Raw genomic sequence first — 26,819 nt, forward strand, 5'->3', positions numbered from 1 at the left:
CCCCCCCCTCTCTCTAAGGGGAGGCTGCCATACAAATGAAACACAAATTTGATAAAACTCACTCATATAGCTATGACTTAGTAAGAAAACGTGAATGTGATAACGAAAAATAAATTTTGGGCGGGATGAAATTCGCCGGGTCAGCTAGTCTCTATCTATATATACAAAATGTTCTGTTCGTTTGTGTATGGGTCGAAAACTCGAAAAGTGCGGAACCGATTGAGCTCAAAGTTGTACACAATATACAATCCACTTCAAGGAGTGTTGTTACGGCATGAAAAAAATTGAAAAATTGGAAGAAAAATGATTTTATATATGACGAGAGTGCGTTTCTGAAATTGAGCTTCTAATAAAAATCTACTATTCAGCAATGAATATGTGTTCTATGTGATGGAAACATCTATTTTCCACGTGTTTCACAAAATCATGAACTGAAATTGTGTTTCGAAGTGATTTAAAATTTATCGATTTCCCTCATCTCTCTCTCTCTCTCTCTCTATATATATATATATATATATATATATATATATATATATATATATATATATGGGAATTTATATATATATATATATATATATATATATATATATATATATATATATATATATATATATATATATATATATATATATATATATATATATATATATATATATATATATATATATATATATATATATATATATATATATATACGTTACACCACAACTACCCGACCAGAGCATGCCCAATCCCTAGACGTCAGCAAAAGCCCATAGCAACAAAGCCAGCCGGATTGGAAAGAAAATCTTTATTATGAGCTTCTACTAGGCAGAATTATTCAATGTTCCCCAACTAAACTACAAAATTCTCTCAAGAGCAAGAACTCGAACTCTATGGACAAAATAAAAAATTCGTTGAAACGTTTTTGGTAACAAAGCAAACATGTTCTGGAAGGATAGGATTTTTAAGCTGCGAAATATGGTAGAACAAAACTATGCAAATACAATTGAATAAATGTAGGTCATATAAAAGCGATGTTTTTGTTTTCTCAAAAATCGACACGAACTTTCCGAACAACCCAATATGAGCTATCCTGATTTTTATTTTCATTCTTCCTGATTTTTATTTTCATTCTTCCTGATTTTTATTTTCATTCTTCCTGATTTTTATTTTCATTCTTCCTGACTTTTGAAAATTCTAGTCGACAACCCTGATGTACTGATCGAAAGATCTTATAAGATAACCTTTGTATGGGTCCCCTCTCATTGCTGTATTTCTGGTAATGAGGAGGCGGACACTCTCGCAAAGGTGGGTGCCCAGGAAGACGAATTGTTTGATAGACATATTTCATACGATGATTTTTTTCCAATTACTGCTTCCTTCTTGAGTTGGCAAACCGATTGGGGCACTGGAAGTCTTGGGCGGTGGTTATATTCAATTATTCCATATGTTTCTTCGAGAGCGTGGTTCAAAGGTTTGGACGTAAGTCGTGACTTTATTCGTGTAATGAGTAGACTCATGCCCAACCACTACTTGCTAGATGTGCATCCCACAGAACAAATCTTGTTCAAAGCCATGTCTGTCGGTGTGGAAACGGTTACGATGACATCGATCACGCAGTTTGGCAATATACGGATAATAACGCAGCCAGTGAGTACCTTTTGAATGCCCTTGAGACAACCCTATGTTCCTGTGAGAGAAGTGTTGGGAACTCGCGACATCTGCTATATGCAGTTGATCTATATGTTTGTGAAACGGTCTAGTATAAGAATTTAAGGCTTTTGTGTTTTTCCTTTCTCGTTATTAGTTTGTTTGTCTTGTCCCCTCATCTCACCGTCGCCCACCCTCGACAGATGGTCGAACATCAGATGCTATCCCTGATCATTATGCACAATGCCACAGTGCGTGCGGCAACTCTCGGTTGAGACAACGATACCTCATATCCATATCCCTAACCTGACCCGCCCCAAAAAAATTGTTGCTCCTCTAACATCGAGTAAGCCGCAAGTAATCGGTCGAAACATACTAAACATAGAGTTAAGTTGAAATTTTGTATTAACAAATTATGAATTAGCGGCTCCGCAAAGCTTATGCGATTGACTCTTACAAATAAATTAATTGGAAAAAAATAGTATCTGCCATTGAACGATTTGTTGATACGAATTTCCGATTTTCAAGAGGACCGTGGGAATGTCGTCTAGGAATAATTTGTTGAACAAGCACGCTTTATGAAGTCACTGAATCAACTGCAAACAAAGATAATGGTGAAGTAATAAAACTGCATTCAGAAGTCTGATAGTATTTAATATTTGCATTGTCAGTAGAATGTTGCTTAAAGTGTCAAATCCAATGTCGTTGGATTACTATCTCTGCTCGAGCTGTCACCCGAGCTCAATGTTTCCTGGGTATCTTCCTTGATCAGTCGTACGATGTTGGGATCTTTCTTCTCTTTACTTTTCTCCCGTTCCCGGTCTCGATCCTTATCCCGCTCACGATCTTTATCCTTGTTGTGCTTGTGCTTATGCTTGTGTTTGTGCTTCTTCTTGTCTTTCTTTTTCTTTTTCTGTAAGGAACTGAGTTAGGGGTGTGTGTCTATGCAATAATTCAAATACACTACCTTGCTACCATCCGACTTGCTGCTAACACTTGGTTCCGAAGAAACGGTCGGTAGCATTTCCGACGATTTCGAAAACATGCCCGGCTCGAAGCCCGTTGGACCAGTGACGGAGCTGTTGCTCGGTGTTATTCCGGGCAGCGAGATCGAGTTGTCCGAGTAAAAGTCCGTCTTCGATTTCTTCATCGGTGGAGCTTCGGAACCAACGTGTGCCATCGAGTTATTATCGTCCAAATCGACTATTTCTTCCTTCAGCATCGCTTTTTCCGTTTCAACAATTTCTGTCTTGATGCCAGAATCGACTGTTTCGAGAATGATGTCGTCTCGGATATCTTCCACCAGGGGCGAGCCGCCACCATTTTCCGGTAGCAGTAGCTCCTTTGATACGATATCGTTCAGGTCGAGTGGCTTCACCTCCAAGGGACTGAGTGATCGGGGTCGTTTCTGGGTTAGGGCTTCAGATCGGCCTTCGAAGGATGGTTGCTCGCGCGATGACTGTTCCCGATCCCGATCGACTACTGCCGCAAACGAGGATGCTAGTTTCTGAGGCCGGAGGAAAGAGGCGAATTCTGAGCTCAGTAAGCAGTTTGGAACGCGCGTATTGTACAAAGTGTAGTACAGATCCACCATATCGCAACGAAGCCTCGTGTCATGTGACAGAAGACCACTGAAACGATAAATGTTTTTGAATTATAGAAAGCGCAGAACGTTGAGAATGAATTACTTCATGTTGTTCCATATTCGAAGTGCCAATTCTTCTCGATCCAGTTTGTGTCTGTTTCCTTTATCGAACGGTAAATTTTCGATCAGTAGCCGCCCCAGCTTGTGCCTTGCCATCGGGTCCGGGTCGGTTTCCAACAAGTCGATTAGGTGCTCCAAATCTTCCCATCGTCCATCGATTTTAACAAAGTCCACCAAACATTCCATCGCAGCAACCCGCACATCAATGTATTGACCATAAGCAGCGTAACTTCGATAGATTTTCGGATTCGTGGGCAGATGGCCACACTTCTGCAGTTTGCGAATGACTTTCAGACATGCAATGGACACCGTGTACTTGTACGACGGGAGATGTTTCTCCAAATTCAGAATCCGCGTTACTTCCTCTAAGACCAATCTGGAAGGACGGAATGTTGTTAGCCAAAATATAATTCTGAAATCGATGTGGGTGGTGTACTTGGCATCCGCTGAAAGATTCTCCGATGTGAGCGCCATCCCCTGATGAACAACGGATATCACCGGTGTGATGGAATTCCCAAGCGCTTCAACCAGCGCTGCACGATAGTAATTATCCGAGTAGTGATTCTTGGTGTTATCGTTATATTTGAACAAATCCAACAGAAAACGAATCACTTCCGGCGGACAGATGCCATGGGCCGTCCTCAAGCCTGCCATTGCCACCGGAATGGTCTTCTGAAGAAAATAGTGGTGAAAATTGGTGAAATTGTTCTGTCGAATTATATGCGGTGCACTGAACGAGCCAAAAAACTTTTTGAAGATTGTTAACATTGCCGGTGGGCCTTGCCATGACGTTACCATCGAATTAGCAACTTTGGTTAGACAAAGAGCCGCCTTGCAGCGCACTTCATAAAACACTTGCTCATTTTCTATAGTGTCCGTCAACGCGAGTCGAGTCGCAGGCGATGCATATTTTTCCAGCGCATCAATCGCCTCGAGCTGAGCGGTAACATCACGTTCGTGACGCAACTGAAACTGCCACTGAAAATCTGGCTGCTCAATGTGGACCGAGCGGAGCAATGTCATCTCCGGGTCGAGACGTATCCACAGGACTGGAGATTCACTGCAAAATAAGAAAAACAAATTAAAAATAAACCTTTAAAACAACCGTTAACCATCCATACTCCATGGGAGACAAATCCATATCGACCTCCTCTCCGGTGCATAAAGGAATTTTCTTCTTTTTGTTCCTCCTGCTTTTCGAGTGACACGTAATATCAGCCTTAACGCTGATGTTCTCGATCTGCAGCGTATGCTTGAACGTTCCGTCCAACTCCTGCAGCTGAATCAGCAACGGGCCGACGTACTTCCGAACCCCCTTCTGGCAAACCGCATCCTGGCGCACTTCCAACTCAATCGTGTTCCTTTTACGATTGAAAACAGAAGTCATGGTGAATTTAGCATGTCCCCCGGTTCTGACCCATTGATCTATGAAAACCGCCATGTCCTTGCCGGTCACCGTGAAAATGGCCTTCGTGAAAATGTTCGTAGAAATGTGCAGATGATGCCACAGGCCGCTGCTGATTTTCGTCGAAGCCGCATTCGAAGCCAATGCCAGCTGCTTATTGAACACCTGCAGCAGAAGTTCTTGACCGATGCGATGTTCCAACATCCGAATCACCAAATGAGCCTTTTTCCTCATTATTTCAACATATTTAGGAGAAATTGTGTGCAAATTTTTGATTGGAAAATAGAACGGATTATCGTTATAGGCTTTTGCCGGAGCAGCTGGTGACTGATTGATGCTGGACACTGCCGGTGGAGCTGGCGCTTGGCTACAGTCGAGAATAATTCCGCCGAATTTTTCCTCATACTTAACCACCTCGGCTAACTCATCCCTTATCCAGCTGCGGTAAGCATTCCTTCCGAAACATTTCTTCGAGTACAAACCACACATATACTCCGCTATGCCCCGTGCCAGCCAAGCATCCGACCAATTTTGCATCGTGATAAAGCATCCGAAGAATTGTTCCGCAATTGCTTTAGACATCACCTGCAAAAAGACGCATTCAATTCCATTCCTTCATGACTTATAAAAAAATAAATATATTTCTATAAAAATAAAATAAAAAACGATGGGTAATGTCGGGGACATAACCGGAAAGAAGAAGGACTACACCAAGGGATGTCAATTTAAATAACATACAGCATATCTAAGTAGTGTCTCAGTATCTTTTAGCAAAATTACATTTCCCACACTAAAAACTGGCAGATGCGTAGAAATATTTCCTATCATTTGATGAAAACATCTTTGCGATCTATTAAGGAATTATGAGCGTTCGAAATCTTTCATTTTTTCCTACTTGTTCAGTGCCTAGATTTTCATTTTACCTCTTCAAATTAGACTTAATCCTACGTCAATAGACCAAATGTGGCCTGGTGGACTCTTCTGGTGTTGTTATATTTTAAACTATTTTGTATGTCTAATATTTATAATAGACATACAACTGTACTAGCGTTGCACTCCCAACATTGTATGTCTGTCAGCATGTCCAACGATAGAACCATGCAAGCAACTTGGAACCATCGCTGCATCTGTACCGATCTGTTTCACCGTTGTACGTGGCTACAACCGTGACCGGAATAAATCGCAATAGAAAACAACTGCAACATAAACCACCGCTCAAAAAAGTTTAGTAAGCTATAAATATTGTGGCGCGGGAAAAACATGATGGGTATAAATGCCTCATGTTCAGTGGAGACACCGCGTCGATTTTCATGCCGTCTGGTGGAGAGTGCTTCTGTATTTTTGGACCACATCATCGCTGCATCTGTACTGGAATCTGAAGACTATACTAAAAAAGCAACAGAAAAAAATTGTAATCGAAATTTCATTTCAAGTCGGATATCTTTGAAACTTCCAGGGAATTAATAAACACATATTCGCTATGTTTCTGCACAGTGGTTTATTCAACCTCCTCTCCTAGTCTAAATTCCCGTAACTAACACTACTCATCAAATCCTGTGCAACACTTGCGCCATCTTTCTTTTACACTTCCATCCACTCTTTCTGCAAATCCTGGTCATTTTTGAAGAACTTTTCTGTTTTCCGGAGCTTGCCCTTCATATTTTTTTCGTACGAGATTGTGCCAAATTCTTGCGCGTTTTGCGAATTTGCCTCCTTCGGCACAAAAACCACATCTTTGGCTTCGAACCACTCTATCACCGGTTTCAGGTAATTTTGCGATGTCAGATCTGGCCAAAACAGAGTGTCACCTTCGTGGGGCTGGAGGAGGAGTAACATATACTTCTGGCGGCATTCTTCTTTAGATATTTGGCCGTCGATGATGCCGGTCGTTATGTTCGGCTTGCTACATTTACCACCCACAGATCGCCTACCATACCAAGTACTTTTTAGCAAATTTGTCGACCTTCTTCCGAAACTTCTCCGGAACATCCATGTACGTCTCGCCGTCCATTACAATGCATTTCGGCTACACTAACTACTCGCGGTACAGCTTCCTGGCGCGGGATTTGGCCACCGTATTCTGTTTATCGGTCGGTTAGATGCCTTCCTTACTTTAAAGACATGAATTCCGGCCTTCTTCATTGTTTTCTTTATTTTTATTTAAAATGATTCTACATCCCATTGAGAGATTAGATCTGATTCACAACTTTTCGCCAATAAACCCGATTCATGGCTGCAGTTCTCCAACTCCCGGCTGCACCGATTCTTGCCAAGGGGTCGTGCACAAATTACGTAACGCTAAAAATCCGGATTTTGGACCGCCTCCCCCCCCCCCCCTACGTAACGCAATTTCCTATCTCTAATACACAGAAAGTAACGCAACCTCGACCCCCCCTCCCCCCGCCCCCTTATCGCGTTACGTAATTTGTGCACAACGCCCAAGTCGTGCTCCACCTGGTCCAACCATCTCGCTCGCTGGGCTCCTCTCCTCATTGTTCCTACCGAATTCGATGCGAACACCATTTTTGCAGGGCTGCTATCCGGCAATCTTGCAACATACCCTGCCCAATGGACTCATCCAGCCTTGGCAACGCCCAACGCAGTCGTCCAGCCTTGGCGACTTTCTGGATGCTGGGTTCGCCGAAGAGTTGCACCAGCTCCTGGTTCATTCTCCTACTTCATATTCCTTTTTTTTCTGTACACCACCGTATATTGTTCTGAGCACACGGCCGTCGATCACAACACTACTACTAAGAATAACTCTGTTGCGACCAGTCCCTCCTGCTAGCATGTATTTAGTCTTAGACGCATTGATCCCGAACCAAATCAGCCCTGCTTCGTGTTTCAGTCGGGTATACAAGTTGGCTACCGTCGCATGTGTTCTTCCGATTATGTCGTCTGCGAAGCAGATAAACTGACTACATGTTGAAGCCCGCTCCACGCATAACATCTTCCAGCGCCACGTTGAAGAACAGACAGGAGAGTCCATCGCCTTGTCGAAGTCCCCTGTGAGTCTCAAATGATTCCGACAGCTCATCTAAGATCCACACACTGCACCGCACACCGTTCATCGTTGCATGAATCAGTCTTGAGAGCTTTCGGGGAAAGCCGTGTTTGTCCATGATCCTCCATAGCTGTCGTCGGTCGATTGTATCATATGCGACTTTGAAGTCAACGAAGATGTGTGTGCGTAAAGAACTGATATTCGCGGCACTTTTGGAGGATCTGCCGCAGTGTAAAATCTGATCCGTCGTCGAGCAACCGGGCATGAATCCAGCCTGACAACTTCCCACAGATCTACTTACTATTGGCGATAGACGGCGAAAGAGAATTTTGTAGGCACCATTCAGGATTGTGATAGCACGATAGCTCCCACAATCCAGCTTTCGAATACAATCTTAATGCATTTACATTCGAATGGGCTATATGTCAGTTTCATTTTCTCACACTGCTTACAACTGAAAATTTCATTCAATTTCATTTCTCCAAACTGGATTGTCCCAGACCGTATTTCGAAAAAAGTGGTATTACGGCCACTGATTACGCCTGCTTGCATACAGCACATCCTTTCACATCGGTATTTTTATTAGTTTCAGTGAATACGGTTCGAGTTCTAACGAAATTTCAATTCAAACATAAGACGCTTCATCCGATATCTGAACCTAAGACCTTGTTTGCGAGTATGACTAAAGTGTGCGAAGCAAACCCTTGCTTCACGGTGTCCGCACGCAGCAGTAAATTCCAATTCACCAGCGTGAACCTCCACTAGATTCTGCAGTTGAACATCATCCTGCTATAATTAATGCAGAAATAACATTATCGCAGCCTCTCGAGACGAGCATTTTTACGCGATTTTGACGTAGAACTACGTCTTTCATTAAGGGTGCCAAATCAGAACACAGGTCACGTTTTTATGAAATAAAGTAAACGTCAATAACTATTTTTGCCGTCAACGGATTCTGACGATTTACATACCAAACGAATCGGAAATCCCCTAAGATTGGTTTGATATGCTATACATTACAATTCCATGACCTGTATATGGTTTAAATTGATGAAAATTGGAAGTATTCCCATTTCCTCAAACATTTGTTCTGTCCATTTGTGTGCTTTCCCGAACAGAGCTGTGAATAGCAAGCAACTTATCGACGAGCAACGAAGGGGAAATCGTAAGATGTAAAGTCTCCGTGAACAAAGGAAAAGAAGAAGAACGAAGGGGAATATTTGCCTAGAGTTTGAGGCAAACTTCATTCTTCGTGAGAACACCGACTGGACAACACCGTTGCTGAGCGAGCTGGACGGGAGGGATCGAATGGTTTTCTCAAGGCAATGGGGGCGGAGGAGTAATATGAGGAAAGAGTTGAGTTTTCCAAGGGCTTTTTTGAAGGTTAGAGACGAATGAACTGAAGAAGTTTAAAGTATCAAGAAAGGAAGGAACACAAACTTTCAGTATCGTTTTGTATTTAAAGCAATGAATATCGCTTGTTCTTCCTTGTTTTGCGTCATCACATGTCTTCGTTTCGGATTGAGCTGTGGACGCGACCAAATTACTCACTCGCTTATGTCTCTGGCATTGCAATTGTTCGGTTGAACACTTGCACGGATGGACGACAGGAAATCCTCAGACTTTCCTTCTGAGGTACGGCACCAAGCTTCGGTTAAAGCTTTCTTTTTCCAAATAGTAACCTCAGCTGAGGCACTCTCCAGGGCACTGGCGCAATTCACGTGGCGCAATGGACTGTATAGGATCGGCTTCTGTAAACTCTTTCAAGGGTGTCTTAAGAAAGACAGATTTGCCTCGATCCACACGCGAATAAGAAAACCTTTTCACTTTAACTTAATATTTATTTTTATATCCTCTGTGATGTTAACACTAGTAATATTCGTAATACAATAAAAACTTCGCTCTGGACTGCTTCCTTTTATATCCGCGCGGTTGCGTCAGCTCGTTGCGTTGTAATGCCAATCAGCCAATCAGCGCGCGCCGCGTCATGTGCAGAAAAAAGAATAATGAGCGTGTTGTTGTTGCTATGCCGGAAAGTGTGCATTGGGACAAAAGTCGACTAGATTGTTCGAGATGGTTTGTTAGTATGGGTGAGAGCCGTTTACCCGCGGTTACTCTGGGTTAGTAGATGGGATATGAGGTGGGAATAATTGGAGTGTAAATATTATTGGTTTCTCTGAGGAGGTAAATTATCTTCTTTCAGAATAACTATTAAACCGGGACTGACCTTTGGATTTTTCACATTCCATTTGAAACGAGATTGCAAAGTGTTAAGGTACTCTCGTGACCAACGACGCCAAAATTGTTTCCGTAGGTTTTGTAAATACTTCCAACGAGAAAGGTGACCTGTCCCTTTGTCGTCTAGTGATGGTTCAGGAATTGCAGTCAAAGGTCGACCGATCAAAAAATGTCCAGGCGTGATTACTGTGGGTTCATTTGGGTCTGACGAATACGCAAATAACGGCCGAGAGTTTAAAATTGCTTCAATTTGTGTCAGAACTGTGTAATATTCGTCATAATTCAGAACAGCATGGGAGAGGATTTTCCTTAAATGAGATTTGGTGCTTTTTACTCCTGCCTCCCATAGCCCTCCAAAATTTGGTGATCGTGGAGGAATGAAGAAAATTTTACAGGTTTGACAAAAATCATTTATCCTTGCTTGGGCTTGCTCATTTTTGAACATTGAGTACAAATCGTGAAGTTCAGACTTAGCACCCACAAAATTTGTACCATTGTCTGAGAGAATCTCCTCAACCAATCCGCGTCGACTGACAAAACGGTGAAGTGCGGCAATAAATGCTGCCGATGACAAATCCGACACCAATTCGAGGTGGATCGCTTTAGTGGCAAGGCAAATAAACACGCATATGTAAGCCTTCACTTGGATTGGTTTGCGAATACCGTGTCGAATGAACACTGGGCCGGCGAAATCAATGCCTGTTTTCGAGAAAGGAAGCGAAGGAACAACACGAGATTCAGGGAGTTGACCCATGATTGGTTGGAGACATTTGGAATTTGAACGAAAACATGTCACACATTGTCGAAGTACGCCTCTAACTGTGGATCTTGCGTTAATAATCCAATATCGTTGACGTAATACACTTATAAGTCCGGATGGTCCAATGTGCAAGTGCTCGTCATGTAAAGCGTGAATGATCAGTTTGGTCACTTTGTTTTTATTCGGCAGTATAATTTGATGCCTTGCATCATATGGGAGTTTGGAGTTTGTGATCCTTCCACCTACACGTAAGAGGCCATTTTCGTAAGTGGGATTAAACGTAGCAAGACTTTTACAATGCTCCCCGTTCATCAATTGATTTATCTCACCTGCGAATTCAATCCGTTGAATAATTTTAATGATCGTAATCGTAGCCATTCGTATTTCAGGAATTGTCAGAGATTCGGAAATTAGACGTGATTGCGGTTCAATCTTACAATTCTGGATAAATCGAAGTAACCAAGCGAATACTCTTTGGAGAGGTCGGAAAGAACTGAAGGCAGTAAGACAGGGAAAGTCATCCATTGTACGTGTCACTATCGTTGAGCTTACAATCATTTTATATTCCGGCAAATCATTATCTGGAATGGCAGTTGGGATTTCTACGTCGTAGTTGTGATCCATAAGGAATGGTGGACCCTTCCACCACAAGTCGTTTGATGCTAAAGTTTTGGGTGATTGACCCCTCGAGACGATATCGGCTGGGTTTAATTCTGATCGCACATAATTCCATTTATACCCTTCAGTAGTGTTTTGAATTTCGGTTACTCGATTACGGATGAAAACCGGTAAGCGATGTGGATGTTTTTTCAGCCAAGCCAGCACAATCTGACTATCAGACCACAGAAATACCTTGCAGTCTGTGAAGTTCAATGCTTGAATCACCCTTGGTATTAACCGGGACAGGAGAGTCGAAGCACACAGTTCTAATCGTGGAATGGTCAAAGGTTTAATTGGTGCGATTTTGGACTTGCTGCACAACAGTGTACAGTCTATTCTGGATGTGGTAATGCTACGAATGTATACGCAGGCTCCATAAGCTCGGGTTGAAGCATCTGCGAATCCATGGATTTCGAACAGTGTTGCACCATTTAACGCAAAGCATCTTGGAATTTTCAATTGGTTCAGATATCTCAAAGAATCCCGGAATTCCAACCATTCAGACAGCAAATCTCCGTCTAGGATATCATCCCAATCCAGACAACTGATCCACAAACGTTGCATGATGCATTTCGCGATAACAATAACTGGTGATGCAAAACGATGCAATCGGTTTGCTAGCTATTTCAGAGAGAACAGTTCGTTTGGTAGGTGTTGAAGTTAACGGTTTCAAAGTAGAATGGAACAAGAATACGCCCTCATTTGGATCCCACAGGAGTCCTAAAGCCTTTATTACTTGGTTTGAATGACAATCTTCAATTTTAATCAACCTTTCTCTTCGTTCTTCTGGGATATTGCGAATGATATCTTCATTATTCGCGCACCATTTATGAATAGGAAAACCTCCACGTACTAACAGATTGGTCAATTCTTCGCGGGATTTAATCGCTTCAGCGATGCTATCAGCTCCTGTCAAGACGTCATCAATGTAGAAATCAAACTCAACTATCTTGGATGCCGTGGGAAATTCGTGTGCCTCATCTCGGGCTAATTGCAGTAATGTTCGAGTTGCTGGATAAGGTGCACTAGATGTCCCGTAAGTAATGGTTGTCAATTCAAGCACTTGCATGGTATCTTTCGGATCTTCACGCCAGAATATACGCTGAAGACTGGTTTGTTTCGGATCAACCTGAATCTGTCGGTACATCTTTGCAATATCCGCTATGAATGCATATCGATGCCTTCTAAATCGGAGAGAGATCGAAAACAAATCATTTTGGACGATGGGTACTATCATCATCACTTCATTCAAAGAGGGTCCAATAGATTTGGAGGATCCGTCGAAAACGACGCGTAATTTCGTGGTAGAACTAGAAGGCTTGAGAATCGCATGATGTGGCAGATAGTAACAGAGACCCTTATTCGAACCTTCATTTTCATTCACAACTTTGCAATGATTCAGAGTCTTGTATTCATTAATAAAATTAACGTATAGCCTTTTCAACTCAGGATTCTTCTGAATTCTACGTTCTAAAAGGTAAAATCGTTTCAACGCCAAATTACGATTGGTTGGAAGCGTGCTAACAGATTCTTTCAGCGGTAAATGTACAATGTATCGACCATCGATTCCTCGCTTGGTAGTTGAGAGGAAAATATCTTCACAATCACGCTCTTCATTAGTCAATGGAATAGAAGGCTCTACAGATTCGACTGCCCAAAATTTTTGCATGCAATCATCTAGTGGTTGATAAGTCGCAACATAACAATGAGAGATAGGTGAGTCTACTTCTTCAACATGACCTGCAACTACCCAGCCAAGACGGGTTTCTTTGAGGATAGGAAGTTCGTTTTTCAAAGTCAACTGACCAGGCAGCATCAATTGGAAGAATAACCTTATTCCTATTAGTAAATCGACTTGATTTGGAGTGTCAAAGGATGGGTCAGCTAGCTGTAGACCTGAAGGAATATTCCACGAGCTGGTATCGAATTTTCGACAAGGCAATGGTCCAGTTACTGTATCAGTTACAAGACATTCAATTGTAGCATTGAAATCAGTATATCGGGATTGAATCGAGAGGATGACCTTACTGTTAAGGGTGGTGCATTTTCCATTGGCACCAATTACTTCAACGTTAGTTGGGACTCGATCAATTGCAATAGTATCAATAAAAGCTCGCGATACAAGATTAATTTCAGACCCACTATCGAGAAAGGCGCGACAAAGACGTGGAAAACCATGTTTATCAAAAACATTAACCATAGCTGTGAGTAACAATGCATTACCGATTCGAGTTTTACCAACGATACAAGAGGTCGGCACTGAGATAGACACTAATTCTTCCTTCGAGGATGTTGAATGATTAATATTATCTTGCCTAATCGCTGGATTGGAGACTGACCTTTCATTGAATTTGAGATCAACGGAATTTGTTTTAAAATTGGAAGGCTTGGGGTCATGCAACAGAGAATGATGTCTTCCCTGGCACTGCTGGCACACTTTATCGGAAGGACACTTTGCACTTCTATGTCCTTTCCGGAGGCAATTAAAGCAACAACTAAGCTCTCTTACCTTTTCTAGACGTTGTGGCACTGATAGCGCTCGGAAACTTTGGCACTTGAAATTGGCATGATCTCCTCCGCATAATTCACATTTCGGTTCTCCCTTGACCGATGAAGTTGATGTGGCAGCAAACGATTTCACTGGTACTCCCCTTGCTGGCGGTTTTGATACAGGAACAACTTCCTTGGTTGATTTTTGCAGGCTGGCTTCGCATCGCTCCAACAACGAACATCTTTCCTTTAGAAATTGGATTGTGGCTTCATAGGTAGGGATTTGCTTATGTGGTATTGTCGACTCCCAATGTTTTCTGGTTTCAGGATCCATTGCACTTGAGAGTAAATTGACTACGAAACGCTCCGAGATGCCATTTAATTCTTGCTTAATTAATTTCAGGCCTTCGATATGACGAGTAACTTCTTTAACTCAGTCTTTTAGTTGCTTCGAGTGTTCATTCTTCATTCGTTTGAGAGATAGCAAACCTTGTATGTGTGTATCCACCAATTTCCTTTCATCCTCATATGTATCAACCAACAACGCTCAGGCATGAGCGTAATTGTTGTCACTGAGCGTCTTCACGTCAATAATATCGGCAGCAGCTCCTATTAGCGCTTTCTCCAAATGATGGAGCTTGATGGCATCGGAATCTCTCGAACGGGATATGATGTCGAGGAATGTAGCCTTGAAACGTGGCCAATTCTCAGGTTTCCCGTCAAATGTCGGGATCGGTACCGGCAGCGGCTGCTGCTGAACAACGATTTGTGGTTGTAGTAGCCAGTACGAGTTGGAACAAACACTCGTACTGGCTACTTGATTCGTCTGAGGAGGGTATGATATTAGTGACTCAATCATGCCTTCCACCAGAATGCTGGTTTCGCTGTGTGGCTGCTCAAAAACAAGGTAGGTATCGTCATGCTCGTCGGTTTTTTCAGGCGGGATCAGACCCATAATCTGATGATGCAGGCCCAAATACTCCTGAAAATGCGTTTCCAAATTCCGTTGCATCACTTTCAGCTGTGGTAGCGTTAGGGAAATAGCAGCAGCACCGCTTCCATCTTCAACAATTTTCCGGATTCGGGTCACTTTGGCTTTGGCTTGCCCCCGGAGATGAACCAACACTTTTAATTCAGCCATTCGTTCCTTCTGGTCAGCAGGTTTCTTCGGTGGTGTGTGCAACATTAACGGATATTATGCACTGCTTCTTCGCAAATTTCAATGAATGTCCACTTTATTAATCATTCACTTCACACTGTTTTTTTTTTTTTTTATCTTCGCTTATTTTTCGTCGGCCTATTTCCGCCACTTTAGTGCCAATCACCGACATCAGGGAGGCGACTCCACCTGTTCCTACCTATCAGACTCAACAACTCATGAGCCGGGCCAACTTCTTTTACTTCCGCTCCGAAGGAAGACGTAACCAGAGATTTTTCGCCTCAGAAAATCCCAACGACGCCAGCTGGGATTGAACCCAGGCCGATCGGATTGTGAGGCTGTTACGCTAACCATACAACCACTGGCGCCGTCCCCACTTCACACTGTGTTCTTTAGGATTTTGTTCATACGTGTTGTAGAAAGTTCAATATTAAACGTCGGACACAATAACACTCGCGATATTATACTGTTCGAACGTTCTCGATACTTCTCGATTTAAAACCGCGCACAAGTTCAAAGGTTTTCTTTCCACTGTGAACCAGGGCTTTCTCTTGCTCCAATGAGCGGATTCGGGCGATAGGAATATAACGGCAAACAAAACTATTCTCCAGCAGCAAATGATCCGGCTCGAAGGACCAAAAATGTTCGGTTGAACACTTGCACGGATGGACGACAGGAAATCCTCAGACTTTCCTTCTGAGGTACGGCACCAAGCTTCGGTTGAAGCTTCCTTTTTCCAAATAGTAACCTCAGCTGAGGCACTCTTCAGGGCACTGGCGCAATTCACGTGGCGCAATGGACTGTATAGGATCGGCTTCTGTAAACTCTTTCAAGGGTGTCTTAAGAAAGACAGATTTGCCTCGATCCACACGCGAATAAGAAAACCTTTTCACTTTAACTTAATATTTATTTTTATATCCTCTGTGATGTTAACACTAGTAATATTCGTAATACAATAAAAACTACGCTCTGGACTGCTTCCTTTTATATCCGCGCGGTTGCGTCAGCTCGTTGCGTTGTAATGCCAATCAGCCAATCAGCGCGCGCCGCGTCATGTGCAGAAAAAAGAATAATGAGCGTGTTGTTGTTGCTATGCCGGAAAGTGTGCATTGGGACAAAAGTCGACTAGATTGTTCGAGATGGTTTGTTAGTATGGGTGAGAGCCGTTTACCCGCGGTTACTCTGGGTTAGTAGATGGGATATGAGGTGGGAATAATTGGAGTGTAAATATTATTGGTTTTGATTTTCTACTTAGAGGATCAAACAGCAATCATTGCATCAAACTGACGACATTGCATTAAAGTTCTAAGCTACACAATTGTATGGGGAATCATCAAGCTAGGCTATCGTCAGCTGACCAAGAAAATAAATGTTCTGGAATTTTGTCAGTGATTTGGTTTCGCATGACGGTAGGAAAACTCTCTCCACAAAGGATGACAGATAAGCTAATCTAGACTGGCAATATTAACAGAAATGGCTTCTGTTGAGAAGAGCGCAAAACAGAATAATTTGTGTATTTAGTGGTTTCAAGCCATCGATATATGGATATTTGTGCGTACGTGCGTGCTTCATAACCCGTACGTAAAAATAGTGCATCTTCGCTACGCCGAAACCCCATTTGTAATGATAAATATAAACAAGGAGGGGAGATAGCGGGGGGGAATTATTTACGCTAGGGTATTAATAACGAATCTCTGCTGAGGCAAATATTCAGCCTTTTTCCAAGTAGTTAACATTGTTTGTTTCCTCTCATCATAAAGGCTTCGGTGGTGTCTATGACATTGCATAAATGCATTGAGCTGACGCTATGGTGAAGTAGTTGTTAAGGTTGTGCACCAAAAAATTATTTAGGCAATTAGTTATTCAATAAGTTATAATAAGTAATTAATTTATTTGGGTTCGCGTGCAGATAGAGTTTATTTCGCTTATTTAGTCACCAAGAAAGTAAATGTCGTTCTGGAATTTTGTATGTGATTTGGTTTCGTTTGCCAGTATCAAAACTTTCTCCACTATGGATGACGCGCTTATCTCGAGCATGTATTGTTCTGCGAACACAATAATGAATCATCAAACAATTATCGTCAAATGATTCTACAATAAAAAATAACATTTCAGGGTGACCAAACTGGTAGAATGGTTATTTAAAAATATTCGTAGTATATAAAATAATATCCGCAGTTATAAACAAGCGACTTGAATTAGACTACAGCGTAGTTCTACGTCAACAATGCGGTCGTGTCTCGCATACAACCTCCTATATTTTTTTAAGATTCTAGAGATTCTAAATGCATGGTTTGCAGGTCTTATAGAAGGTGGTTATTGTAAATGTAGCACTGCATGTGGATGGACTTTTTTTCAAGCGTATTGTGTTTTGTTTACAAACAAAACACAGTGGACTTTTGAGATGGCCGAAGAATGGTTTTAGCAAGGTGGCCCATCTTAGGATATACTTCTAGGCGCCTTAATCTAAACATGAAACGTATTGATTATAATATTAGATAGGACGAACAAGAAATCAAAAAAATTTCACCCATTGGTCACTGGATCTGACAGTTACAAAATAAGAGAATAAATAAAATACGGTTTGTTTATGGATGTCGAAATGTGACTCAAATAAATCTTATCAAATAAATATCTTTGGGAGCTGAGACCGGCACTGATATTGTACAAATGCTTCCCGTTAAGTGAGCTTTCGCTCTATTGTTGCGGACTCAATGAATGCGCAGCAATAACGATACAGGACTCAACGTGTTAAACATATCTGCCTCATCGTTGACCGCAAATTTTTAATTAATCTCAACTCTGATAAGCCTCAATTCCCATCTCCGATCTCCACAAGATGCCACAGAGACGTACACGATTAGAAACAGTTTCAAATTCACTGTAAAATTTGGAACCGATCTATGCAAGTTCCACTTCATGATGAACTGTAACACATTCCCGATGAAAATGTCCAATGCACTCCAACATTCCCTCTTCCGTCGTTGGAGCTGGTCCGTAAGATCTTTGGCCCATTTTATCTTATCTAGATAGATATTCTTAGGAATTCTCCTTTAACACCTTCGTCGCCCAAAGCGATTCGGTCGAGTTTCTTGCGGAGCCCGAATTCAACTGTCGGTGCGCTAGAGAAATAAGCGGACAACGATAATAATGAATTCGGGTTCGATTCAGGACTACTTTTCTGTTGAATTCGAATGAAATCAACCGACTGCTGATTAGAAAACGTATAAAAATAAGTTTTCAGTCAATTATACAGTGTTGGAAATGATAATAAAAATGAAATTTAACCGAACGTACTTGTTTTATGTACTATATTCGATCGCGATGAATAATTACAATTTTATTGGAGAATATCGAATATTCTGTTCAATCGATTGCGAATATTCTGTGAATATATCATACTGAGAACATGTGTCACATTTGTAGGAATATAATCGTCATAAACTATATCACATTTGGCAACTCCGATTTTTCACGTAATTCGTTTTCATCGTTCTTTGCGCTTGGTAGTTAAAAATCTAGAAGAAGAAGCAAGTTGCAAGCTTTTTTCTGAGAATGAGAATAATAATTGCGCAACGCGGAGAAGCCCCTGTTTATTCCAAAAAACAATATGTTTATTATGTTTTTTAGACACACGTGTTTTTTCATTCTTAAAATCTTCACTGGACGGCGTAATAGTAAATGTGAAAGCGAGGATATTAGTAACGACGAAATAGTGCGAAGCGTTAGAAGAAAAATTTCAAGTATTATCTAATCGATTTGGATATTGAGGAACTTTACGCAAGTGAAGACCTGGACGATATGTCAGAAGAACTTACTATAGACGACATAATGATATTGATTTTTCAACAGTACATTTTAAAATGTGATTTTTCACAAATAAGTATGTTCTACTATTCAAGCCATTTCGTTTGATAGCCATATTGATGAAATGAAAAAATGTCCCATTTTGTGATGGCGGTCATTTTGGATTTACATTTTTCATAAATAACTGTGTTCTACTAGTCAAGCCCTTTCATTTGATTTCATTTGGGGTTTTGACAAAATATGTAGTCCGCCATTTTGTTGCGGCCGCCATCTTGGATTTTCAAGATTATAGGATACGCAGTTTTATAACGACAGCAGAGATAAAGGCGTGCTTCAAATTTCAGATCAATCGGTCAACAGGAAGGAGGTTAAATTTCTGTTTATGTGGGACAACCCTGCAGATAAACATACAAACATATTTACAGTAGGTAATGCTAAATAAAACCGTTTAAAAGTATAGTATAAAAACTATATTATTATGTTTTTGAATAGCAAATTTTTAATCAATGAATTTAAGGGGGGGGGGGGCAGTCTGGAAGGTCGGTAAATAATGAATTTTCATAATTATTTTTCGGATGTTACGAATAAAGTATTCGGGTATTTTGGTTATTGTTTAAGGTATACTTGAAGATGTATTTTCCTTTTTTTTTGAGTGCAGGAATAATTATTATTACATTGTTGACAGCTGGATGCGTAGACGCTGTCTGAAAATCTGTACCTTGCTGGTGGTAGCGGTTTCAACGGGGTGTCGTAGAACAAATTCCAATGAATATTTTGAAACCATAGGACAATACCTAACGCGTTACATAGGGGTATTTGAAAATTCGAAAAAATGCTAAAATAGCGGCCATTTTAGTTAAAAATGAGTTATTTTTCATGCAAAATCGCTGTTTAGAAGATCATAAAAAATCGAAAAATTGAGATATATAAAAACGGCTATGTAACGCTTTAGATAATTCATTTTTACATATGCTGATAAAACATTCCAGCCAAATATGTTGAGTAGATCCTGAGATATCGATACCACCAGTTGAGAAAACATGGTTTCTAGAAAAACTAAAACGTTTAAAAATTCGTGCAGCAATACTATATCCCTTGAGGTGACTTCATACTTTTGGCTGTAACTTTCCAACGAAATCAAATATCGAAATACCCTTTTAGGGCAACATTTCTGAGGATATAAGCTTCCTAAAAATTCAAAAAACAACAATTCTTTATTTTTATTTTCCAGACAGGCCCCCTTTATAAAACCTTCTCAATGGCCATTTCGACTAGACTGTTCCTTTCAACAGCAAGAAGAATTACCGGTGCATTTAGTCTGGTCACAACGTTACTCCGAGATGGGCCTTTGGTTTGCAAATATTCTGCGCTAGATCTACTTCATACGATACAATGCATCAGAAGTACAGATAACACAGAAGTAAAGGGTGTGTCACATCAAATTGCATCACGGAAAAAACATTTTTACAGTAAAATAAAAACTATTAAACAACTTTTGGCATTTTCTTTTTATTCATACTTCGAGCCCAAGCCCGTATGCTCGCACCTTCCACTTTACCCCGTCCATAAGGTTCTGTACAACGTCAGGTTGTAGTTTTTTTTGAACAGAAATCCATTTTCTCTTGAAGTTCGCCTCCGATTTGACAACTTTTGGGTTATTCCGGAGGGCCTGCTTCATAATCGCACAATATTTCTCTATTGGGCGAAGCTCCGGCGCGTTGGGCGGGTTCATTTCCTTTGGCACGAAGGTGACCCCGTTGGCTTCGTACCACTCCAACACGTCCTTTGAATAGTGGCACGAAGCGAGATCCGGCCAGAAGATGGTCGGGCCCTCGTGCTGCTTCAATAGTGGTAGTAAGCGCTTCTGTAGGTACTACTTAAGGTAAACTGCCCGTTTACCGTGCCGGTCATCACGAAGGGGGCGCTCCGCTTTCCGCAAGAGTAGATCGCTTGCCACACCATGTACTTCTTGGCAAACTTGGATAGTTTCTGCTTGCGAATCTCCTCCGGAACGCTGAATTTGTCCTCTGCGGAGAAGAACAACAGGCCGGCAGCTGACGAAAGTCCGCTTTGACGTAGGTTTCGTCGTCCATTACCAGGCAATGCGGCTTCGTCAGCATTTCGGTGTACAGCTTCCGGGCTCGCGTCTTCCCCACCATGTTTTGCCTTTCGTCGCGGTTAGGAGCCTTCTGAACCTTGTATGTACGCAGGCCCTCCCGCTGCTTGGTCCGCTGGACGAATGAACTTGACAAATTCAGCTTATTGGCAACATCCCAGACCGAACTTCTCGGATCACGGCTAAACTGCTTAACTACTCGCTTGTGATCTTTTTCACTGACGGAGCATCCATTTTTGTCGTTCTTCACCTTCGATGGTCGATGGTTAGGTTCTCGAAGTATCGTTTTAGTACTCTGCTGACCGTGGATTGGACGATTCCCAGCATCTTACCGATGTCCCGATGTGACAACTCCGGATTCTCGAAATGAGTGCGCAGGATTAATTCACGACGCTCTTTTTCGTTCGACGACATTTTTCCAAATTTATGAAAAATTGACAGTGAAGCATGGCCAACGTGATCTATACACTCTTATCTGATTATAAGCGAAAGCTGAAGATATAATTCCTAAGAATTAAATTTCTACAGAGTTTTTTCCGTGATGCAATTTGATGTGACACACCCTTTATTAAATTATTAAATTCTGGTAGGAAGAACCGTGCACTCGATCTAGTATTTGATTCGCACAATACTCCAGTGCCATGTTTCACAGCATAAATTTGTTTCACAGCATTATAACGGGCACTCTATCGAGTTTGCGACAATCTTCTCACAACACACCTGTGGGGCTCAGAAACATTTCTCAGCGATCAGTTGAAGCTGCGAAAACGAGTAAACAAATTAAACAGCTATAAAAATGTCACACACTGTAGATTCTTAGCAAAATCATGCTGTCTTCATAAACCCAAAGAGTTGTCTACAAACCCTATGGATACGGCTTTTTTGTTTTGCTATTTAAAAAAAAACTGAACAAATGTGCATATAATTGCCATTTGCCATTGTGTACTGAATACGTAACTGATCATAGACTCGGCGATCGTAGCCAGGACTGCCAGTTTCTTGTCGAAAACCAGCGGTAGAGGGGAGACCCACCTGACCGCCCTTAGCAACACGATCCTGCAGCGGGTGGCGCACGCCAACACGCCAGTGGCAAAACAATCCTGGTTTGGTGCGAACGACTGGAGGTTCCCAACTGTTCTCGTCGAGAACGGTATTAGGGACAACTTTCGAGCCGGGGCGAGCTCGATCGGTCTGCTAGAATATTTCAAGGCCATCATAGCAGAAAAATACCGTCTCCACGAGATCAGATATTCGGACGGCTCAAAAGGACCATCGGGAGTTGGATTTGGGGTAAGCAATAATAATAATAGTCTGATTTCCAGCAAGAAACTCGCGGACATCTGCCAGGTCTTCTCGGCCGAAGTGGCCGGCATCTTCGAGGCAACTACAACTTCATCTTCCAAGCCGTTGTTGGTCGTCTCCGATTCGGCAAGCGCCATTGATGCCATCGGTGCGACCAGGTCCAAACATCCATGGGTACAGGCCATCAGGAAGAACATATTGCCCGACACTGTGCTCATGTGGGTCCCCGGACACAACGGCATCGCAGGGAATGAAGCGGCCGACCGGTTTGCCGGAATCGGTCACACCAGACCGTTCTTCACTCGGGATGTGCCGCTTGACGATGTGAAGTTGTGGATCACCAACTCTTTCCGCACCTTTTGGACCGAAAGGTGGTTTGCAGAGAGGGGGCAGTTCCTCAGAAAAGTCAAGGACACGATTGTCAGGTTTGACGATGTTAAAGGAATGAGAGAACAACGAATCCTGTCCAGATTGAGGACCGGTCACTGCTCGGTCTCACACGGATTCAATCGAGGACCCTTCCATCTACTCTGCGACCTCTGCCAAATTCACAACTCCATCCAGCACTTCTTGTGTGGTTGCCCGAAATTCGATGATCTGCGAAACCTGCATGGAATCAGCGGGAGTGTAAGAGACATCTTGAAGGACGATCCATCAAGATCTAGCGTCTGAACAATGGATCAGTCAAGAAGATCCTTGTTCTTTCCCCTCCACGATGAAGGGGAATAAGAACACGTCGGCATTTTCAACGGCACGGCTTCCTCTCCACTGGCCTGGAGCCATGGTCCGAGGACATCCATGCCATCTGGTCCAACAAGCAAACAGCAAGTTCTTTGTTAAGTCATGTCTCGCAAAAGGATTTATATGTCTTTAATTTTACGTCCAATTTTTATGTGATAATTTTATGTGCAATCTGTTCCCAACGAAACCTTGCGGCAATGCCGTCGATAAAGAGGCGAACCAGCCCAGGAGGCAGAAAACCTCTCAAATAAAGAATTAAAAAAAAATTAATACGTTTAATGTTGTAAAGGCCATCAAAGGCTTAATTTTTTGTTTGAACAAACGCGATGGCAAAGACTGTGTCGGCATTTCTCATGATAGCGTCTCGCCGCTTCTGTTGATTGTGTCGTAGGAATCGCAGTCGTTTTTTTTTTTTTTTTTTATCTTCGCTTGTTTTACGTCGGCATATTTCCGCCACTTTAGTGCCAATCACCGACATCAGGGAGGCGACTCCACCTGTTCCTACCTATCAGACTCAACAACTCATGAGCCGGGCCAACTTCTTTTACTTCCCGTCCGAAGGAAGACGTAACCAGAGATTTTTCGCCTCAGAAAATCCCAACGACGCCAGCTGGGATTGAACCCAGGCCGATCGGATTGTGAAGCTGTTACGCTAACCACACAACCACTGGCGCCGTCAAATCGCAGTCGTTCGCTTTCTACGTTCGCAAGTAATTCTACGTTCAGACGGCGAACGTTAGAAACGTTAGGAACGATAGTACCATTGAAGAAGAAGATGTGTGTCAACGATAAACTCCAGATTATTGTTTCTTCTTCGAATCACAATTTCTCAAGTCGTCGTGCAGTTCTCTACCATGATTCCAGCAATGTATTCTCTAGCTGGCTGTTTTATCAGAATTGTTGATTGGTTATGACCTTGTAATTCGAGCATGTATGATATAAAGAATTTCAAAAATTTATTTTGCTCATTCAAAAAGGCTTCCCGCGATGCACCTGGTTTCAGCCGAATTGAGGTTACTGGTGCATGTGTGGATGACAGTTCGATGAAGCGGACGTAGCGCCATCTGTCATTTCTAGATCAACATGTCAAAAGGGTCTATCTTCTTTGATCGATTCTCTTCGCCGTCTTTCTCTTTCGATAATCATGGCCTTTCATACAGATTTTGCTCCAGTTTTGCCATGTAGTTCGATAAACGAGGTCCCTTTTCACACTCCTTGTCGTCGAACACATCAGGAAATCCTGTTACTGCTGAGTTATTAATGAAAGAGAATGTAGATGAAGAGAATCGATCAAAGAAGATAGATCCTTTTGACATGTTGATCTAGATTTAATAACGTAAATAAATTTGTTCTGCTTGGAAACCAACGACGGGTCAATGATTTGGTTTTTTTATATAAAAATACTAAAATCAAAGTTGAAAAGGTGATGGCAGTGAAAATGGAGGGTTATAGGGTCATGTATAGGGTCACCCTAATCGGTATTAAACATATGGTAAATATGGTATCCTAGCGGTATCATATATGAGGGACTTAGACTGAAAGGGGTGTAAGTGATTTGATCGATTTCTCTACATCGACTCTCTCTTTTGGTCATAACTTCGCTGCATCTATCGGATTGTATAGCAAACTTAAATTGGAACGTTTTTGCAGTTGAGTTATTAACTAAATAAAAAGTTGATGAAGAGAAATCGATCAAGTCACTTACACCCCTTGCATTCTGAACCCCTCATATAGATTACGACCTATTCTCATGCCTATCAAGTTTTTTGAGCATAATTTCATGAAAATCGGTCGAACTGTTTCGAAGCAGTTCGACCACGAACATCGTGACACGAGATTTTTATATATAAGATAAGAAGATAATATTCTTTCATTTGAGGTCTCTTTTTGATGTTCGATGCTCAAATCATCAATCCTCCGTACATCCGAAATATCTTTTCCATGATATAAAAAATCATCACGGGATACCTAGTTAACTGCCCAAGGTAGGCCAGCCAACGCATCATGCATCACGCATCAACCGCAAACCAATAGATACTGAAATTAAATTTCAAGAAGCTATCGCCATGTATAATTATCAAAATAGTTTGCTCCCGGAGCAGTTTTGAGCTATTGAAACCAGTTTTTATGGACAACAAGTGAAAAAAACACCTCTCGTAGATCTTTTATCTTTCGAATAACGTTATTTTCATACCACTTCGTTCATTCGGTAGAGAGATATTAACGCTCCAAAACTTTGTACTTCGAACGTAACACCCTCGTTCTCGAGACATTGAATTTACGCCCCAGTACCGAAATGAAAGATATAGTATGAAGATATAATGAGCATAAAAAAAAACAAAAAAGGTTCTATAACACGGACTTTTTCATAGTGACTTGTTTGTTAGATAATAGCATAAGTAATAACCGGTTACCTTCATTCAATAATCATAATCATGATATTTTTTTTTAATATAAAATACTTATCATGGTCATGGGTGTTACCTCTCTAAAGGTAACACCCGCGGCAGACCGCCCGCCCCCCTTAACCTACACCACTGATTAGGGCTGTGATTGTTATATGTATAAATAGAATAAGTAAAATATATACATACCTTGCGGGATGTAAACGTTTGATCAATGATCGCAATCGAATGCAGCAAATGCGTCGATAAAATCGCCATAGTTGCGTACGCATTGCAATCATTATCAATCTCATCGACAAACACCTGCTTATAGCATGTGAATGGATACCGTTGCGTGAGGGCCTCCTCGTAGAACTCAAAGGCTTCATGCATATATCGGACAGTATTCTTCAATAGCGGCACTAATTGGGGCAAACAAAAGTGAGTGACCTCGTGCATATGTGGATCTACATAAATCTCAAATGGTCCAACTGCCAGTGCAATGTTCGGAGCCGAAACGGGAACAGACACGGTATAGTGGTACGTTTTCCGTCTAAGATCCGGCGTCATCACTACTTCCACTAGCTCACCACACGAAACTGCGGTCATGTTCTTATCCACGGTAAACTCCAGCTTCCAAGTGCACGGCTCCGCATAACTATCCACACACGGAAACCAAAGCCTGGAAGAGTTCTCATGACCATAAGTAAACATGTGAGCCGCTCGCTCTTCCATCGTCGTTCCTTCGCCCTCCGGAATCACGAAACGCACACCCCCCGACGGGTCCTCCAGGGAAAATTCAATCCCGATTCTGAGCCCCCGACCCTCGCCAATTAGGTGGGAAGCTTGTTCGGGAACCACAATCACCAGCTCGCCAGCATTGCAATCTGGATCGGTCTTCTTGGCGGCCTCCAGGTGGCATTTCGAGAAAACTTCCAGCGATTTTGTCTTCGTTTCCCCCTGGCAGATATCAAGGAACGGATCGAAGTAGTGAAAAGTAGCTTCATAACTGTCGTTCAAAATAACACGATATATTCGACATTGGCGACAATTGAGTCGAATTATCTTGAGAGTTTCTTTCACGGGAACGATCGTTAGTTCTACGAATCCAATAATACTTTTTCTTTCGAAACTGATACCGGTCAAACTTAGAATTTGGTGAGCTGTAAAGGAAAGAAAGAACTACTATAAAAACATTTTAATGCAATAATAGAAGAAAAACTTATAGCTTGAACGGTCGAACATTATCTGCAGTTTTTTCTTTCTTCATTTTCGCCAATACTCATAATAGATAGTTTTACTTGAGATGTTGTTTGAAAACAGCACAGAAATCCTTTTGATCAAATTGTTTACGTTTCACTGCATATGATCAGGGATCCCAGACCAATTTTGCTTCACTCAAAATCGAGGGGTGCC

At 41.8% G+C, this 26,819-nt stretch overlaps 1 protein-coding gene across 1 annotated transcript; it reads right to left on the reverse strand.

Moving 5' to 3' along the window:
• Window positions 1-1,149: 1,149 nt before the first annotated feature.
• On the reverse strand, window positions 1,150-26,673 carry LOC129766581 (transcription initiation factor TFIID subunit 2). The gene is made up of 7 exons (XM_055767157.1): window positions 26,647-26,673; window positions 25,614-26,585; window positions 4,459-5,327; window positions 3,774-4,397; window positions 3,321-3,713; window positions 2,600-3,263; window positions 1,150-2,545 (listed from the first exon to the last, which is right to left on the reverse strand). Exons 1-7 carry the CDS (start codon window positions 26,671-26,673, stop codon window positions 2,315-2,317), a joined length of 3,780 nt encoding a protein of 1,259 aa, XP_055623132.1. The 3' UTR covers window positions 1,150-2,314.
• Window positions 26,674-26,819: the final 146 nt, after the last annotated feature.

The sequence above is a fragment of the Toxorhynchites rutilus genome, chromosome 2 (assembly GCF_029784135.1).
Source record: "Toxorhynchites rutilus septentrionalis strain SRP chromosome 2, ASM2978413v1, whole genome shotgun sequence".
Classification (NCBI taxonomy): domain Eukaryota; kingdom Metazoa; phylum Arthropoda; class Insecta; order Diptera; family Culicidae; genus Toxorhynchites; species Toxorhynchites rutilus.